Source organism: Pelobates fuscus, chromosome 9 (genome assembly GCF_036172605.1).
Source record: "Pelobates fuscus isolate aPelFus1 chromosome 9, aPelFus1.pri, whole genome shotgun sequence".
Taxonomy (NCBI): Eukaryota; Metazoa; Chordata; class Amphibia; order Anura; family Pelobatidae; genus Pelobates; species Pelobates fuscus.
In genome coordinates this window covers 118,860,212-118,879,773 of record NC_086325.1, presented here as the reverse complement: position 1 = coordinate 118,879,773, position 19,562 = coordinate 118,860,212, and the positions used below count along the sequence as shown (strand labels likewise).

At 41.1% G+C, this 19,562-nt stretch overlaps 1 protein-coding gene across 1 annotated transcript in view; it reads right to left on the bottom strand.

Annotated features, from left to right (window-relative positions):
• Window positions 1–19,562, bottom strand: part of RABGAP1 (RAB GTPase activating protein 1) — a 253,113-nt gene that overhangs the window by 45,322 nt on the left and 188,229 nt on the right. Inside the window, exons 17-21 of the mRNA XM_063432338.1 lie at window positions 10,513–10,656; window positions 8,462–8,503; window positions 6,708–6,836; window positions 4,183–4,275; window positions 1,612–1,722 (exon numbers count right to left, since the gene is read on the bottom strand). Of these exons, the coding sequence (XP_063288408.1) occupies window positions 1,612–1,722; window positions 4,183–4,275; window positions 6,708–6,836; window positions 8,462–8,503; window positions 10,513–10,656 (519 nt within the window). The remainder of the gene's footprint in view (window positions 1–1,611; window positions 1,723–4,182; window positions 4,276–6,707; window positions 6,837–8,461; window positions 8,504–10,512; window positions 10,657–19,562) is intronic.

The following is a 19,562-nucleotide window of genomic DNA, read 5'->3' as shown; positions in this document are numbered from 1 at the left end:
GGCAAGAGCTGCACGCGCATTCAGCCGGTCGCATAGGAAAGCATTTACAATGCTTTCCTATGGACGCTTGCGTGCTCTCACTGTGATTTTCACAGTGAAAATCACGCAAGCGCCTCTTGTGGGGGGGGGGGGGGAGGCAGGTTCACACAGCCTGGTAGAGGTTGTCCCAAGTAATATTACACACAAATAAAAAACAGCTCATCTCACAGTTTGTAACTTTTTACCCTGTATACTTAGCTCACTAGGGGAAGTAAACACTAAAGAGGATAACTTGTAGCTATTGGGGCAGCTCAACTATCCTAGCCCTGGGGTGTGAATCACATTTGAGGTGTGGATGCTGAAAAAAGATAAGGGGGAGGAAGAGGTAAAGTAAGTGTATTTAGGAAAAGACACAACTGCAGATTTAAAAAAAAAAAAAAAAAAGAATACTAACAAGTCAACAACCCAATAATTTTCTCTTTAATGTTGTTCCTTAATAGGAGTTGGAAATGCAATAAGCACCTTGGGTTACCATTAAAATAAACAAACACACTAGCTGCAAAGCAATGCATAGCTGCCTTATGGAAATTCACCCTGGCACCAGACAAAGTCAGTGCTCGCCAAAGTGAGCCTTACTCAACAATATGAGAAAATGTCACACACGATCAGCGGTACCCTACTGCACAATGACCGCACCTGGTCCAAATGGTAGGATTGTGATGACACCCGGGTGACGAAACCTAACCTCTGAAGTATGTACAACAAAAAGCATCTCAACCCCCTCCCCCCATTCCTAGTTTACTGTCCTTTCCCACCTCCTACTACAACTCCCTCTCAAAAAACTAAGGGCCATTGCTACGTTGGCAAGCCCTAAAAACCTGAGACGACTGGTAGTGGAACTAATCCCACAACGTGTGTATCAGTGTAGAGCCTCACTGGCAGACAAACACCTGGCTGCTCCGAGGGCCTAGAGAATAAAGGTTTAGAGCTCCACCCTGGCACTTATCATGCACACCCGGAAGCCCTCTTCCACAACATCCCAACACACACGCATTACTTCCTACGCCTACTGGGCGCTAAAGTCAAACCTACCTACCACCTCCCACAGCAGTTACAGAGTGCATAACTTACAGTAACAACTTGTAAACGACATCTTGATATACCGTTTGAATACCTATGTGAATGGTTATTGTTTATTCTTCAAAAATCTGTTACAGTACCTACTCCCTTGTGACTACAATAAAATGTTTGTTACTGTGTGATATAATGATGTTACACCCCAAATAAAAATGATAGATTTAAAAAAAAAAAAAAATACATGTTATTTTATATTTTATTTCCTGGATTACAAGTGTGCATTGTTCGAGATCTTGTGGAACCTACATGAATATTTAGCCTGGTGGAAGAAATTACAAATTAATTTATGGCTCGTCTCACAACCATTAGTTGCAATGTACACTATTTATCTATGTTGTTCTTTTGTCATGCTGAAGATATCACATAAAATATGCATGAATATAGAAGTACATTGCTAGGAAAGAGAAAGATAGGCCACCAAATATATGTTCTATTAATGTAGCTGTCAAAAAGAAAGAAAATTAAACTAAATAGGAAATAGTTATGTTGGCTTACATTATCCAAATCTTTGCGCAGGGCAATCTTACTGGTAACTAGCTCATGAGCCAAATCGTCGTTTTCCTGTTCAAGTCTCATGTTTGCTTCCTGAAGACGTCGGTTTTCACGCTAAATATAAAACAGAATATGTGCATTGAGTGACAAAGGCTTTTACTAAATATATAAAGCAAGAGTCCCCAAATCAGACTCAGTCTTGATTAGTGGAATATTTAATCCAATCCACATAACATCGACCTTTGCCGCATTCTAAAACCGGATACATTTGAAGATGTTTAATAACATGTTAATAACTTAACATGTACATGCTGCTTTCCTATTCTGTTACTTTAGCAAACTATAACATGAGCCAGGGTGACATCATGATAATTCTGTTGCTTCAGAATATATCTCTCATGTCTAAGAAGCATCTAAGAATTGCTTGACACAACAGCCTAATATCAGTGCTGGTTGTTTTTGCACTTTATAATTCAACTAGTCAGATTAATAGACATCCATATACCAGAAGAAGTGCATTTAAATTTTTCATCATTATGCCAAGGATTACCACTCTCCATTTCATAGAAAGGTAGAATGAGGAAAAGTCTTACTTCTCAGCTTTACTTAGTAAAACGATGTGATAAATTTGTGTCAAAAGATTTCCCCTTCTTTCAGGGGCAATCTGCTGCCCAAATAACAAAATAAAATAAATAAAAATCACTGTTTGGTTTGTATACACCCTATGAAAATATGTACAAATTTAATTAGGCTTTATTTCATTGGTTGTATATCTTGCGAAAGATGTAGCTTTGATGATAACCATTTATCCATACAAAACATTTCGCTAAACTGACTGTACTTTTGTATCTTATTTAACTTAACAGTAAATCTGATGTTAAGGGCCTTTTTTCTTCAAACGAGATTCATTTTAAAATACGCAGACGTACTAAAACAGATTAGGTTCATGGCATATCCTTCTTTCCCAAAACATAACAATATGTAGTCCTTCGATACCTATTAGTAATAGTTCACAGAGTAAAAATCAATGAAAAATCATTGAGTGGTTCCAGATTAGTTTGAATAGCCCTTTTCTATGGCTGTTTTGATTGTTGAAAGTTTTTTTTATTTACGTACATTATTAAGAAGTTGACTACGGCACATACGAGGGAGATTCACGTGGACTTACCCATTATATACACTTTGGACATTTGGTTGCAAGTTTTTCAGTGCATTCTAATGTGTTTATATTTATTGGTATATTATAGAGAGACTTATGCATAATATGAGCATTCTGTCTGACAAAATCAATAATCTGCCATACTACTGTAAGAATGTAGCATGAATATATTTACTGGCGAAGTATATCATGTGAATACAAAATAAAATAAAAATAAAAACAGTGGAGCGCTTTTTCCAAGGGTAGCTATATACATGCAAACTCATGAGCAGTATAGAAACACTTAACTTTGTATTCCAACTTAAGCAGTGATTTTCTTTATACCTTTAAATAAAGATAAAATATATATAGTGTAAAACCATAAAAGACCTTATAGATATTTTGGTGATAACTTAACACTCACATATTCCAGAGCTATTGAAACCTAGCTCTGTTATGAATGGATTATGGGTCCATTGTGGGCGACCATTCCCCTCTTCTGTAGAGTGACTTAAATTTTTCAGAGTTTTTCAGGATAATAGAAATAGATAATGTAGTGAAATTCCACTGTGTGCTTAGAGAAAAAGTGCTAATGCTTATATACTCACAAGCATAGAGCATGGTGCCTGGCTCAGTAGAAAGGCATGGTGTAGTTTAGGACTAAACTCCCTTCTGTAGTGGTGCAGGAATCCAGATAGGTATTTAAAAGCATTTTATTTTATTGATAACACTATTAAAAACAAAAAAATATAAGAATACAAATACCAGGATATATATCACAAAGTCCTTAACAATAAACGCTTTTCACCGTTCTCCCGTCTTCCTCAGTCTTGTTGGTATAAAGCTACACTTGGAAAATAAGCGCTCAACTGTTTTTATTTTATTTGGTATTCACGTGGTTGTGTGGTTTGGGAGAATTTCACATTCAGTTTTGTAGCTGCTATACTATTTTATTAATAAAGATACATATTTAACATAAGAACATATGTCTAATTTAACATATACTTGGAATCTTTTAAGAATATCAAGTGTTCACTAAATTTCAATGAATTTCTGTGAAAAGCACTTAATCAAGTGCAGTTATGGGGGTGCTGCAGTGGTTTAACCCTAGAGTGCCCGTTTAAATGGAGTAAGCAGGATGTTTACGATAAAAGGTTCAAAATTTCCACTATCCACTAGTGATTGGCAAGTGAATATTTAACCATGTAGAGTAGATTATCCAAATTTGCAGTAGCAAGAAACTTTTAGGCATGCCTAGTAGTATAGGACTCACGATTTTTAGCACTGATGGAATGTACTATTTGTTGGTTTCAGTAGAAAAATATACTTTTATACCATCCAGAACCAGAATGAATCTGACAACATATGCAGCCAATGACTGATATTTGTTATGTCAAGTTCACAGTTTAGCATTTTGAGGTTAAAAAATAACTCACCTCAAATCTTTCTACTGGGTCTTCCTGCTGTGCCTGCTGCTCTCTCATCGTGTGATATTCACGCTCGTATTTTTTTAGTTTCTTCTGGCTAATCTGAAAAATAAAACAATGCTCATTCGAAATATCCAGTAACAATGGAATAGGAAATAGATTTTAACAAGAAATAAGAGCAAATGGCTTTAAAAATATGCATGTTGAAAACCTTTAACAAATATCAGAAAAACAGGGGTTCTTGAAAAGCATTATTTTAGAGAGGCAAAATTCTACAGCTTGTGTGCCACTTTAGAATATGTATTTAAAGGGACACTATAGTCACCCAGACCACTTCATCTCAATGAAGTGGTCTGGATGCAATGGCTTGTACATTTATCCCTGCAATGTAAAACACTGCAGTTTTATTTTTAAAAAAATGCAATATTTACATTGCAGAATTAAATCAACCTCTAGTGCCTGGCATACTGACAGCACTAGAGGATCTTTCAAGGACCGAGTAAAACTCACATGACGTGGAAGCCCATAGGAAAGCACTGAATAAAAACACATTACTAAAGGATGCATAGATGGCACTCGCCACATATGGACATCAGATCCTCACGTCGAATCCTAATGAGGAGCATTGGATTGGATGAACCATCACAGAGGAGCTCATGCCTACTCCATGATGTCGCTGGAGTTGAAGAGGTGAGGAGCACTGAGGGAGCCTCGGCACTGGAAAACTGCAAGTAAAACTTTAACTTTACTAATTTTAAATGCAAATAGGACAGGGGACACCTGTATTTAACTGTCAAGATTGCCTATAATCCAACATGCAGAACCAACAAAGTAATAGAAAACCCATAATATGTTACAGGGCGTTAAAATGGCCGGATTTAACATAAAAAATAGAACAGGACAAGCCGAGATCAGGAGTACAAAGACAAGTTAAACAGAGAGACAAGCCAAGGTCAAGGACAATAAAATCAGAATAGTCAAAAATACAAGCCAAAGGTCAAATACACAGAGGAATCAATAAGAAAACGGACTCTCAGATAAACCACAATAGGAAACCACAGCCAGACATAGAATAACTCCCAAAATAAATTTAAATAGCCCTAAGAGGACTGTGATTCGCTATTTGCGATCATATGACCTCGGAACGTACATGTGTAATGTACGTTGCATTTATAATTGTAGGTGGAACCTTTAAATGGCTCATCCGAACAGTGGCCTGTGTATGTTAGTGAGCCGGACATGAGCGCTGCCGACAGCAAGAGTCTGCTACAGCAGCCCCTGGACCCTGACCAGCTGCGCGGCTAGAGGTCTGTGTGGTCCACAGTCTGCGTGACAATAACTAAGGACAGGGTCACTATAGAGTTAGGAATACAGGTTTTCTATACATCCTCTACAGCTGTATTATTGGAGCAAAAGGGGAAACAGTTAAGTAATTTAAAAAAACAAAACAAAGATGAATAAACTTTAAAATCACTGCATTGAACTAATTAACATGTTTCACCCAGCCTGTGGGTGTATAGACTGTCCTCTTAAGTTATAAGGTCCTTATTTAGTCAGATTTGTCGAGTAACTGACAACTAATTTTAAGCCAACTGGAACCACATACAAAAAATGAGCATATAATGAATCATAACAGCAAGTGATATCATAGAAATTAAACGGATTCTGAGCAAGGAACAAATTGTGGGAAGGTGAAGAGAAATCAATAATTTCTTTAATGCGTATTATAAAAAAAGATGGCCTCATGTTATATATTAGAAGCAAACAGCGCTTCACTCACTGTCAAAATGATGGGCAAAAGCAAACTCTGGAAAATCTTATTAGCAGTTCAAAACAATAAATACAAGGGATAAGATACAGGGAGCTGTAATTTGCAGAATACTTACAAACGTGAATCAGCAAAGAGGAACAGCTACTGAATGCAGCTTTCCCAAGTCATACTGAGTAAACAGACAGGATATCCTCGACTGAAAACAAAACCTACTGCATTATTAACCACTTTTCAGGAGACCAAGGCTCACTAACAGCCTGCATGAAACAATGAGCTTCGATAACAGGAATTACAGTCTGCAAGTGGCTACAACTTTGAATACTGAGCCATATCCAAATGCAAATTACAGATTTTGTTCAAGGAACTGTGAACCTTAAACAAAGAGCAATGCTTGGAAGAACGACAATGTATAAAACCTGAAGCCGTGCACCTAGACTTTCACAAATATGATTCATTAAGAATTATTGTATCCATTTCAACATGGAGGTATATACTACAAGCATTTTAGGAAACTTTATAAAAATCAGGAATCAAATTCAGATTCCTTTCAAAATAGGTGTGAATAATAAACAGCTAGTGTAGTGGAAAAGCTCCCCCCTAATGTTTAGATCTGCTCAGTGGTCTGAGTTAGGATAGAAGACCTAAATATATTAACATGCTTTAGGATTTTATTCTGAAAAGAGTAAGCCACTAACTCACTGTATATGTCATCTTAAAGTTATTATTATTCAGATGATGGAAGTACTTCCTCTTAAACAGATACCTTGAGGCTGCATGCAAGCTCCATCAGTTTCTTGGCATTGTCCTCAGAGCGGTAGCGTTTTGGGAGCTGAACACGGAAGAATTTCAATGCCCCCTCAAAGTCTGTCAGGAGCAGGTCATCTTTAGACGTCTGAGGAGAGAGTTCAGTTGCTGGCAGTCAGTCTATGTGTTTGACAAACCAAGGATGATGCTTAAATAACGTCATTAGAATATTATATTTTGGCAGAGGAGAAAACCATGTGTGCTCCTTAACTCTTTCTCTATCATATAGCTCCCAGAAGCAATGAATAAAATACAATGGCATCAGAGGAAAATCTAAAGGCTAACCATGTGTACTCCTTAAACGGACACCCCAGACCCAAAAGCACTTTAGCTTGCTGAAAAGCTTTTAGTGGGTAGAGTGTGTCCTAGTTTTTTCCTTTTGCAAAAAGTGCAAATTTTAACTGAAATTGGCACGTTCATAAATTAACCCCTGGCGCAAACAACCAGTCCTCTTTCTTCCGGGTCTGGTTAGTTTAGTGGAGCTGAACTCAAGAGACAACAATTGCTCAGAGCAGAAGTTCCCAAACTCACAACTTACCAACAATGTTAGTGGGTCCAGAGTAGTGTTTCCCAACCCAGTCCTCAAGGCACACCTACCAGTCCAGGATTTAAGGATTACCCAGTTTTGTCTAAGGTGTTTTTAGAAAAAAAGAAAAAACACCTTAGACAAAACTGGGTAATCCTTAAATCCTGGACTGGTAGGTGTGCCTTGAGGACTGGGTTGGGAAACACTGGTCTAGAGGACTGGTTTGAGAAACACTGTCTGAGAGCACCTGCTTTGCAAAGACTTCTCAATGAGTTGCACTGGGAAGTGATTGAACAGCCATAGAAAATGTGGGTGGGGTTAGAACAGGAGGGCTAGCAAAGGCAGGAGACAAGAGAATTGCAGGTTTTGCAAGTGGTTTTTAACGATGAGCCAGATGAAAAAATGCATAATTAAATGCATGCTAGTTTTCATTTGGGGTATATCTACTGAACAGTGATTTGTTGAGTGGAGTGTTCTTTAACTGTAAATCAAAAGGCTTACAGATACATCCAAAAGTAACTTTTTGACTATGGAAACTATATAGTTTTGAATTTACATCAGAACGAAACAACACGGGCTTGAAATAAACACAGGTGCAGCTTGTGAAGGATGGTCATGCAAACAGAGCAAAAAGCATAAAAATACAATCCTTTCCTTCTAAATTGACTTAATAAGTACTCTGCAGAGTAGTGTTTTCAATAAAATATACACCATCCTCAAGTCTTTCTATTCACCTTCATACCCACTGACAAGTTCAATTTAAAGGAGGCGAGGGATTGAGCCTCATCTGGTCCATAAACAGTTAATGAGTGATGCTAAGAGGAACACTAGATGGGCATCCATTAGGCATCTAATCTAAAAGCCTATTTTATTTTTATGGTTATCCATGAGGAAAGGTGTCAGTGAATGTTATGTTTGCAAATTGGATAACTACACCCACAAACCTTGTGTATCCTCAACCTTTTAATGTATTTATTTGGTAGAACAACGTTCTTTTTCACATTTTACGTTTGTTAGATCTTATGAAAATGTAATCAGCACTTAACAAACATGTTATAATTTATCATGCACTTGGACATCCTACTATTACCAGAATTACAACCTGCATTTCATTCTTTAGCAGACAATATTCAATAATACTCACATTCAATGCGATTTTAAAGTTATAAAGTAAATTGGTTATTTACCTTCAACAATCCAAGTGCAACGTTGAAAATGACACTTATTCCCTATAAATATAAGCAAAGAAAACAAATAAGTTAAAGAAAAGATATATGTAACAAACATAACCTGAGGGGGCACATATTTTTAGCACATTTGGTAGATCAATAAACACCATAATTACTGTATGGTTTTATATGTTGACATCTACAAGATTTCGAACAAGTTCTGTACAGGAATTCTTAAGTATAGAAACATGATATATTCATATCTAAAATTCTAGGGGGGCAGAGCCAGACCGTCGCGCTAGCAGGCAGCCATCTTTTGTAGATCCAATCGCAGGCCCCTAGAAATGCCAAATATTGATCACCGACCACTATTACACCGGGCAGCCACCGAGGTCTGAAGTGGGGAATGCTACCAATACTGAGCCGAAAACCGACTGCATTTGACACTGCTGATTACTCCCACCTACTACTCCTTCAGGCACTGTCATAGGGCTGAAGGCCTGGTAATGGAAACCAGATGAGCGGTCAAGACAGTGAGACCACATCACACTTATGGCATAGGGTCATAAATAGCAGCATGGCCTTTGAATTCCCACCGTGCTGGAAGATTATTGAGGGGGGAATGTTGGTGGGCTTGGGGGGCAGGAGTGAAGGAAATACCTGTTAAACCTCATAGGTCTCCATATATGACGGATGGTACCCTTTGCACAAGTGGAGCCATAAGTCTGCAAAAATCCTTTTTTTTTTTTTTAAATATATTTAATTTTCTTTCCACATACTCTCTATTGCTTAACACTGTACCTTTACTGCTCGCACACATTCCTACATTTATCTCTAATGGTGAGCATAGGTATGAGCTTAAGTGTTTATACCTCATTTATCTTGATCTAACTCCTAAATATGCCCCATCACAGCCACACGACTTCACGATTGTTTAGAATGTCTGCATACCAACCAATAGTTCACAAAGTAGTTAACTGCACATGCTTTTTGGAAATGCTTCTTTTACGCTTAGTTAACAATTTTATACAACCTGCCTCATGCGTCTGATATATACCCACGGGTATGGATATATCTCTACATAAAATTGATATTTCTATTTATTTTTATTGTTCAACTACGCTATGTCCCTCTTGATGGGGGCTGCTGATAAATTTTTCATGCATGTGCACAAATATCCTTAGTCACATCGTGGATTAATGCCTCAGAGTTTTGTTCTAATGCCTTCTCTGCCTAACTATGATTTTCCTAACTGTATAAGGTTAAAGACAACCGCATGTTATAGTTCCACTGTATTTTGTTCATTTTGTGACCGCTGTTGTTGTACAGCTATTTCGATTGTGTATTGATTCAACAATTCTATACTACAAAATGCCTAATAAAAAAATAATTTAAAACAAATCTGAAATTCTACATGGGATTCTATGTGTTGAAACATTTGGCATTTCAAAGCTGCAGTAAATTGGGCATTAAAAAAAAAATCTGCCGTATGGCATGCATATCTTACCTTATGATATTATCCAGAATATATGTTTTGCTAGCACATTACATGCTGCTCTTATCTGACAGAATATATGTTATGCTAGCACATTACATGCTGCTCTTATCCGACAGAATATATGTTATGCTAGCACATTACATGCTGCTCTTATCCGACATTTTTTTTTTCATAATTATAGAGCTCCATAATATATTTCCACCAGAGGGCATCACATTATCAACTAACTATGGGAAGTGAAACAATATATATGCACGTATTAAATAAATCTGATTCAGTATTGTTTGCACAAACAGATATAATATTAACAGCAAATAAGTAAAAAAAAAAATGGATGATGCTAACTGGTAGGTATAATATTACCTGATTAGGTCATTACTTCACCCTCACTTCATCTGAATTACTATCACTCTACAAATTTAAGGCATGCAAAGCTATCAGCAGCTAAAAAAGTATTTTTAAAAATATACATTTAGAACAATATGAAAATGCATTAGAAAAACCTTGGGGAATATCACACAATTTGCATTGTTGATCCTCCTTGGTAGTAAGACTGTGTAGGTGTACCTACCTCACAGAGGAGTAAGTCAATAATATGGAAGACCATGTAAAGAGGAAACTTGGCAGTAAAGAGGGTGAGGAACCACTGCGAGGCATACATATGTGCTTCCAAGCTGATCTCCAGGAAGTGTGTGTACAGGTCGGGAATATACTCCTGGTAAAAGAAAAATAAAGAATGCATTCACAACTGCAGCCCCCATAAAGATTACAATGATCCTTTCAATATCAAGCTTGTTTTATTAAAATTTTAATAAACTTTCGACTGTTAAAATGAAAGGTATTATGAAAATTGAGCTCATCTATATAGTAAGGAAGGAAATTCCACAATATCTGGCTCCCAATTTTTGACTTTGTGGCTCACCTCTAGGAAAGATTAGGGACTACGTGATTTCTAAATTTTATTCAAACGTAACTCCACGATAAGGGTTCTTTGGTCTGAGGGGGGGGGGGGGGTGGTGTGGTGTGTGTGTGTTTAAGGACATCTAATTTACTCACTAATCTTACTTTTTCTAGTTTCCATGTCTTGTTGATCTCAATTTTCCATTAATGTTATTTTTACATGACTCAGGTTAATGTTTCTTCATTTCATATTTCTTTGCTGTTTTCTTAAATAGTTTTATCTTGGGCCGTGAGAACAAGAGCAGTGACTTATTTAATACACATACAAATTCCTCTGCTACTTCTTGCCTCATTTTCATTTTAACCTTTAGATTGTAAGCTCACGGGCCGGGCCCTTTACCTGTTGTATCTGACTGAGTGCACCTAACAAGGTTTTTAGAGGTACAGCGTCTAAAGTACATTTGCAGATTGCACTCCCATTATGCAGGGATGGAGGGGTTTCTATATGATCAGACAACCACAAATATTTGGCAAGTCATATACAAAAGATGAGCATTAACACGCCCTAATGACTGGACTGGCATAGCACGCCCTAATGACTGGACCCTTCGTCTAGTCCAAATACTCTCTGAAGCAATCGAGATTGGGCAACCTGCATCACAACCAATTAAATCTCGTGCAGTCCATCTGAGTTATGTGATTGCGATTACACCGTGATCACATGACTCGGCTTGGCTTTATTACATAGTTACATAGCTGAAAAGAGACTTGCGTCCATCAAGTCAGCCTTCCTCACATTTGTTTTTTGCTGTTGATCCAAAAGAAGGCAAAAAAAACAAACAGCTTGAAGCACTTCCAATTTTGCAACAAGCTAGGGAAAAAAATCCTTCTTGACCTCAGAATGGCAGTCAGATTTATCCTTGGATCAAGCAGCTATTACCCTACATTGAAAAATTATATCCTTGAATATTCTGTTTTTGAAAGTATGCATCTAGTTGCTGTTTGAACATCTGTATGGACTCTGCTAAAACCACTTCTTCAGGCATAGAATTCCTTATTGTTCTTACAGTAAAAAAACCAAAAAACTTTCCTTTGGCTTAGACAAAATCTTCTTTCTTCCAGTCTTAACGCATGACCTTGTGTCCTATGTAAAGTCTGGTTTGTGTCTGATTTCCACACAATGGTTTGTATTGGCCCCGAATATATTTGTTTAATGTTATCATATCCCCTCTCAAGCTATGTTTTTCTAAACTAAAGAGGTTTAAATTTGTTAACCTTTCTTCATAGCTGATATGTTCCATTCCTTTTATTAATTTTGTAGCCCGCCTCTGCACTTTTTCTAGTGCCATAATATCCTTCTTTAGAACAGGTGCCCAAAATTGCACAGCTTATTCAATATGTGGTCTTACCAGTGATTTATAAAGAGGCAGAATGATATTCTCATCCCGAGAATGAATGCCCTTTTTCATGCATGACAATACCTTACTGCCCTTAGCCACTGCTGATTGACAGATTTGACTGCAGGGGGACTAAGTGGGTTGTCAGGCAGATCACCCAACTTATAAATTGAAAAAATATATATAATATTATATATCACTCTTTTTTTGTCAATCTTTGTTTATTAGAATATTTTTCAAAGTATTAAGTGGTACAGAAAGTAGAAATAGAACAACATTTAAACAACACATTGAGGCAAGTACATACATCCTTCAGGCTGCTACCCCCCTCGAAGCGTACACATCAGGGGTTATGTGGCTGGGCATTTACGTGCGTTGGTGGTTGTACTTCAGTTTGCATGACCCCTAGTTGTCTAATTCGCTAAGGTTTACTGCGCCTCCTTTAGAGGGTCTAGGGGGTATGGAGGTATTACAGTTCTATATTTCACCCACTGTGTGTCTGTCCTACACCCCAGGGCTCCCCCTGCCTTTTCCCTGTGTTTGTTTGTAACGTGCGTCAGGTGTCCCGTTGTAGTCCGGGTCATGTGGGTAGCCCATCTTCTTCTGTATTAACTCGTCTGTTCTCTCTACCTATTGTCTGTCCCATGTCACATGCCCCTAGGGGGTGGTATGAGACTGTCCAACCCGTTCGTGCCTGGTATGTTTGCCTCCAGTTTACGCACCCTGAGATAGAGTCACCACTATGTGTCCGAGGCGTACCTTGCCCCCTGTGCTTTAGGCGCCTGAAGGAGGAGTTAGATGCCGTGCTGGTACCATGGGTCGGATTGTCACTATCAGAGTGTCAGCCATGGATTGAGTTATCGAAAAGGCGGATGTACACTAATAGGTAGGGTCGATAGGTAAGTTCCGCTGTACGTACGTGAAGGAAGAGATAGAGGGGAGAGGGAGAGGCACAGTGAAATTAGTGATAGAGGGAAAGGAAGGGGGTGAGGAACAGGCTGGGATGGAACGCCCGGTCCCGCGGGCCGCCCCCACCCATCACGTCGCGAGCAAGCCCAGGTCCTCCACTCATCCTCTTACCCGGCGGGTTGGTTTCCAGACTCGTCCCGGTTGCACATGTAGTACGTCCACGTCCTTCAGATCTCTTCGTGTTTCTTTAGTCTTCCACTTGTCTGATCTCTTCCACTCTCCGGAGCCAGGCTTGGAATGTCGGCGGCTGTTTCTGTCGCCACAATGCTGGGATCAGCGATTTTGCTGCCGTTAGGAGATGTCGGGACACAGGTTTTTTTTTTTTTTTTTCAATTCTTTATTTTTGCTCAATAGATATAGCAAGTGTACATCAACTTTGGGGCTTACGCAGAAACCAACTTGAGTATCATTTTGGAAACATAATACAGTTCAACAAGTACAATATATGCCCCATCCTTAACAGAAACCCTTGGCACCTGCCATCTACTGAGGTGTTTTTTAAATTTTTATACAATACCCCATTCTAGTATATTCTCCATTTTTCATTAGACATGACAAGTATACAGTCACTTTCGGGCTTATAAAGAGGCCAATTAAAGTACATACCATTGCAAGAGAATACAAGTCAGCGTTAACATTGCACGCCTATTTCGTATAGTATCTTTGGCACCCGCCGTTTATTCAGGTAGCTTATGTTAAATAAAAGTACAGGCTAATAAGCAGTATAAGTAGCCATTAGATTTGCTAATCATCCTCCTAACTGTGCTACCTTGTTCCTCCGACCGCATGATCTAGCCTGAGAAAGTAGTACAAAACAAAGAAAGAAGAAAAAGGAGAGAAGGTGAAAACAAAGAAATAAAGTAAGAATAGTTTATTGAGGCAGAAGAGGTAAAGGAGGGGGTTCGGGGGGAGGGCGGGGGTTCCGCTACCACTTCGTTAACAGCAAAGTCCCTACTAGTGGTGGTGTATATCATTTTTGTTCGTACTCGGAGGGGGTATGCCTTCAGTCTCCACTCGAGCCAACTACACTATTGTCCCACGGTTCCCAGGTTTTTTGGAATGTCGCGGTGGTCCCCCTCACCCTTGCCGTTAGATCATCCATAATTCTACATTCTTTGATTCTGGAGATAACCCCTGTGAATTCTGGGCCCTCTGGAGTAAGCCATGCTGTTGCTATTGCTCGGCGCGCACACAGGGTAACTGTTGCGGACCGTTTCGCTCAGAAGAGGATAAAAACCGTTTAGGCGATAATCCCCTTTCTGAGACACAGGCACAGCTACTGCAGAACACCAAACTCCCGAACTGCATACAAGGGAATAAGGTAGCACTCCAAACTCCCGAACTGGAACCTCACGAATAGCTGCTAGCAGATGAACAGGAAAAGCTCCCAAGCAGCTTACACTCCTGGCAGTCAGTCCCTATCAGCATACAGTGAATCCCCCCAAGACCGAGACAAGGCTCTGTGTTGAGGGTCAAGCAGTGGTCTGTTTATTGAGGGCTACCTGCCCCTGTATTTATGCAGGTCTCCCACCTGGTGGACACTCCCCTAGGGGACCAGATGGAAGACTGTAACAAAAGACAGACAAGTACCAATTACAGACATACAGCAGTAAAACATCCCCACAATGCATCCTGGTTTCCTCCCCTCTGCCCTGGAGAAGTAATTCAATTATCTCCCAGGACAAAGGCAAAGCTCCATTACACACGTGGGGACACAAAGACAGACTATCACTTTAAAATACATAAAGACATTTTATACATAAAACACAGACATGTAACATATCCCCAGATAGCTCAGGTCTGAGTGCACATTATTAGGTGAATGGCACTCAGACCACACAAATACAGTTTAATCGCCATGGAGCCAAAGTCTTTAATTACACTAATATGCTCCATGGCATGGCTATCTGGCTTAAAACATTCCTCCAACACAAAATACCGAATTTACATGCATTCGTTTAATCCATACGAATTAGAACCAGGGGGCTGGAGGTTCAGCGGTGCCTGCACGTAAAAGTCCGGGTTTGGTGCATGAAAGCCGGGCAGAAAAGCGCTGGCTGCCCGGGGAGCTCCAGAACACCGCCACCTAGTGGCCGCTAAGTGTAACAGCGGCCACCCAGTAACAATCAATTAAGCTGCGGTTGACCGCAGCTTCAGGGAGGTAAATGGAAGGCACACTCCAGCTTCTGGGTGGCCAATTAACAGCGCCGGCCGGCTTCCCACGGCTCTGGGGAGGTTGCAAACAGGCTGTTTGTTTGGTAGATAGAATCTACCGAACGGCTGTGCAGAAAAGGAGAAATAAATCCTTCTGCACAGTAAATTAACCCTTTAGCTGCCGGTCCATAATCCAAAGGCAGCAGGCGGGCGACCAGGCTCCTCCAACGCAATGTGGCGAGATTGGTCTCGTCACAGTAACCTTGTGCACTAATTTCTGTTCCCGTTTAGTCCATCCGTCCATAGATCTGTTCAATAAGTATATCCATGAATCCACGTAGCTTCGAGCACTCCCACCACATGTGTATATACGTACCTCGGGCTCCGCACCCTCTCCAGCAATCGTCAGTCTCCCGTTTGTGCATCCTATGCAATTTGACTGGGGTAGTATACCATTTGAACATAGTTTTCCAAGCCAGCTCCTGTAGGGTGACACGTATTGAGACTTTAGCATTTGCCTCCCAAATCTCCCACCACTCGACCCCCTCCAGTGTCTCCCCGAGATCATTCTCCCATTGGTCAGTGTATGTTAATCTTCCCCATTCTCCATTTTCTTCGCTAAGATGAGCGTATAATAGTGTGATCAACCCCTTAGGGGGTACCCCTGCTTAACATATCCTCTCATAGAAGGTGTTTTTTTCCCAAGGCTGCCTTTTTAATATTTGTTTTTTTGGCGAAATCTCGTATTTGAACGTACCGGAAGAAATCCGCCGGGGTTAGGTGATTACCTGATTGAATATCTGCAAATTGGACGACCTCTCCATTTTGATACAGCTGATGTAACCGTTGTAGTCCAGCTCGTTCGATGTTGCGAAAATCTCTGGGGGTCATACCAGGTGGGAATTCTCTGTTTCTAAGAATTGGGGTCAGAGGGGAAGGGGACGATGCCAGTCCATATTTGGTGTTGCACATGTCCCATATTCGGATCGAATTGAGTATCGCCGGGCTGTGTTCCTTGGGGACCCACATCGTAAACTGGGGGACGTCGACCCCCACCATCATAGATTATATATCCACCCACCGTCTCTCCTCCGGCGTGGAGTGCCACATGGCTATCTGCGTCAATTGCGCCGCTAGGTAATAGAAGAATAGGTTCGGAAGGCCCAAGCCCCCTCTATCTTTACGTCTATGCAATATCTGTTTGGAAATTCTGTGTCTCCTGTTCTGCCAAATAAAATCACCTATTGATCTTTGCAGAGGGATCAGTTGTGTCTTTGTGACTCGGATGGGTAACGCCTGAAAAAGGAATAATAAGCGCGGAATTTATCCTACCAATCCAGGATATGGGTTTATCTGCCCATTTGTCTAGGTCTCCCATCAGCTCTCTAATCATAGGGGCATAGTTAGCCGTATGTAAATGATCGGGATCCGCTGTCAAATTAATCCCTAAGTACTTCAGGGAGTCTGTTTCCATACGGATTTGGTATACCGCCTGTAACCGAGCCGTATCAGCTTGAGTCAGGCATATCGGAAGGGCACTGGACTTTTGGATGTTCGCCTTATATCCTGATACCATGCTGTATTCTAATATAGCTTCCTGAAGCGCTGCCATTGATTCTAGCGGAGTCGTGATGGTCAAGAGAACGTCATCCACGTAAGCTGATACCTTGAATTCTTTGTCCCCCACTCTGACACCAGCGATGTTCGGATGCTGGTGTATCGCGTGAAGCAGGGGCTCCAGTGCCAAGACAAAAAGAAGGGGTGAGAGCAGGCATCCCTGTCTCGTTCCATTGTATAGTTTGAAAGGGTGTAATGGGGCTCCCGATACCTGTACCTGTGCCCGTACGTTGTTATACATTGCTTTTGTTATTGTTAAGTATTCTTCTGGGAAGCCCATGCACTTCAGAACTGGAAAAAGAAATTGCCACCGGACTCTATCGAATGCTTTTTCAGCGTCAATGGATACCACTAACGTGGGGGTCTCTGATGCCACTTGCTTCCAGATCAGATCTATATTCCTCCTAGTGTTTTCGAACAATTGTCTACTTGGAATAAACCCGACCTGGTCTGCATGGATGAGAGAGTTCAAAAATGGGTTCAGCCTGTCCGCTTGTATTTTCGCCAAGATCTTCAGATCATGGTTGATCAATGATATGGGCCTGTAGTTTTCCGGGTGTAAAGGATCCTTTCCGGGTTTTGGCTATTGTCCCCAGTGACATGTCAGGGTCTATTTGTTCACCCTGCCGTAAATTATCAAAGAGTCGGACCAGATGTGGAGTAAGTTCATCTCTGAAGATTTTGTAATATGAGCCATCGAAACCGTCTGGCCCCGGCGCTTTGTTGCCTTTTAGACTCGAAATAGCGTTGTCCACTTTTTCCGAAATGGCTGCTGCCATAGTGTGTGTTGCTTCTCCACTCAACCTAGCCATCCCCAGCCTGTCCAGGTATTGCAAGATATACTCTTTCTCGTGCTCCCCGTGAGGGCTTCTATCCGGAGTGTGGTTATATAATCTTTCATAGAAATCCTCAAAGACCTTCGCAATCTCCGCTGGTCTCGTTCTCGTCGTGCCATCAGGATGTTTGATTGCCGTGATGTGGGTCGTTTCTTGCCTTGGCCGAAGCGTCCTAGCTAAGAGGGTGTCCATTTTGTTCGCCTTTTCAAAGAATGTCCTTTTCGACCAGGTCATGGATCTAGCCGTGTCGTCCAGTAGTAAAGTGCGGATGTCCCTTCTTACTGCTTCCAGTTGTGCGAAGGTGCTCACCGTTGGCACCGTTTGGTGTTTTTGTTCAAGGGTTCTCAATTGTCCCAGCAAAGTTTCCAGTTTCTGGTGTTTAATTTTCTTTTTTCTGGTGGCCAGTTTGATTAGGGTCCCTCTAATGACCACTTTATGGGCCGCCCAAACCGTACTCGCGTGCACATCAGGGGTGGTGTTCAACTCGAAGTAATGATTCCTTTCCTGGTCTGTTCCAGTATCTCCGCATCTTGAAGCAGGGACGTGTTCAATTTCCACATCCACGGTGAGGCAACGCATAGGTTGCCCAACGTGATGGATATATCTGCCCACCTGCGACCCGACCGTTCGGGACATGCCCGCCGCGTTAGTCAAGAAGAGGTCTATCCTGGAGTATGTCCCGTGGGGAGCAGCACTGAGATTCTGGTCTTATCAAATGCCAAAATAATGTGGGGGACTGCATCCCACTTCCCTGCCACGATCAACGTTGGGAGGAACAATGGAATCCTGAGCTCCTCCACTTAGGTGCCATTTATGTGATACTTTGACCTCTATGTTAACCAGCAATGCAATTGTATTATCTGGCCTATTGGCGCCCATTCCCCTTCCTCCAGTAGCTCTAACTCTGCCCGGGATTCCCAGTGCCAGTCTCCGCCCCTCACGGGCCTGTTAAGGGCCTAAAAATACCCGCTCACTTTACCCCTTGGTGTCGTGGTCCCCTCCCTCCACTCATGAGCCCCCCTCCCCCCCCCCCCCGCCACCCCATTAAACCACCTTGAATATTGTACAAGATAACTCAATCATTCAATAACATTAGCTTTGTGGGCCAGTGTTCTCGTTACATTCAGTATGGAGCACTAACGTAGTAAAACAACAGGTTTTTCTGGTATTTTGTATTTTTTCCCTTCTTTCTTTTCTTTTTTCCTCCGTTCCCCTTTTTTCCCTTTCCCTCTTTCCTCCTCTCTTCCTTTTTTTATTTTAACTGTTCTGCTTTTTCTTTCTTTTCTCCCCACTCCTTCCCCCTCACTCCTCCCCCTCCGTGTTTTGGGGTATGTTTCCACCTTCTTCTCCTTTTCCTTCCCTGTTTTCACTCTTTTGTTATAACTTATCCCTACCCCAAATCCTCCAAGTTCCCCCTTTAAAGACAGTCTTTCCACTCTGTCCACGTGACGTACATGGCCTTTTACCCGCGGTTGTGGGTCTTATAGTGGAGGAGCATGCGTACATGTCTGTGGTTATTTCTTCCCAACATACTCATCTATATCCATAACCAAAAAAAATAAAAATTGGAAACCAAACAAAACTATAAGGTGAGCAACTGCCTACATAATTCCCCCTATAGCTGCACAGTCAGTTGAATCCAGCCCTCCAACTGTCCCGAGAATTGTCCGCCCGGGCGGATTGTCGCCACCACCGGCCTGCCCCCTACGGGACAGTCCCCGGACCGGCCAGCGGGGGCAAGCAGCCGC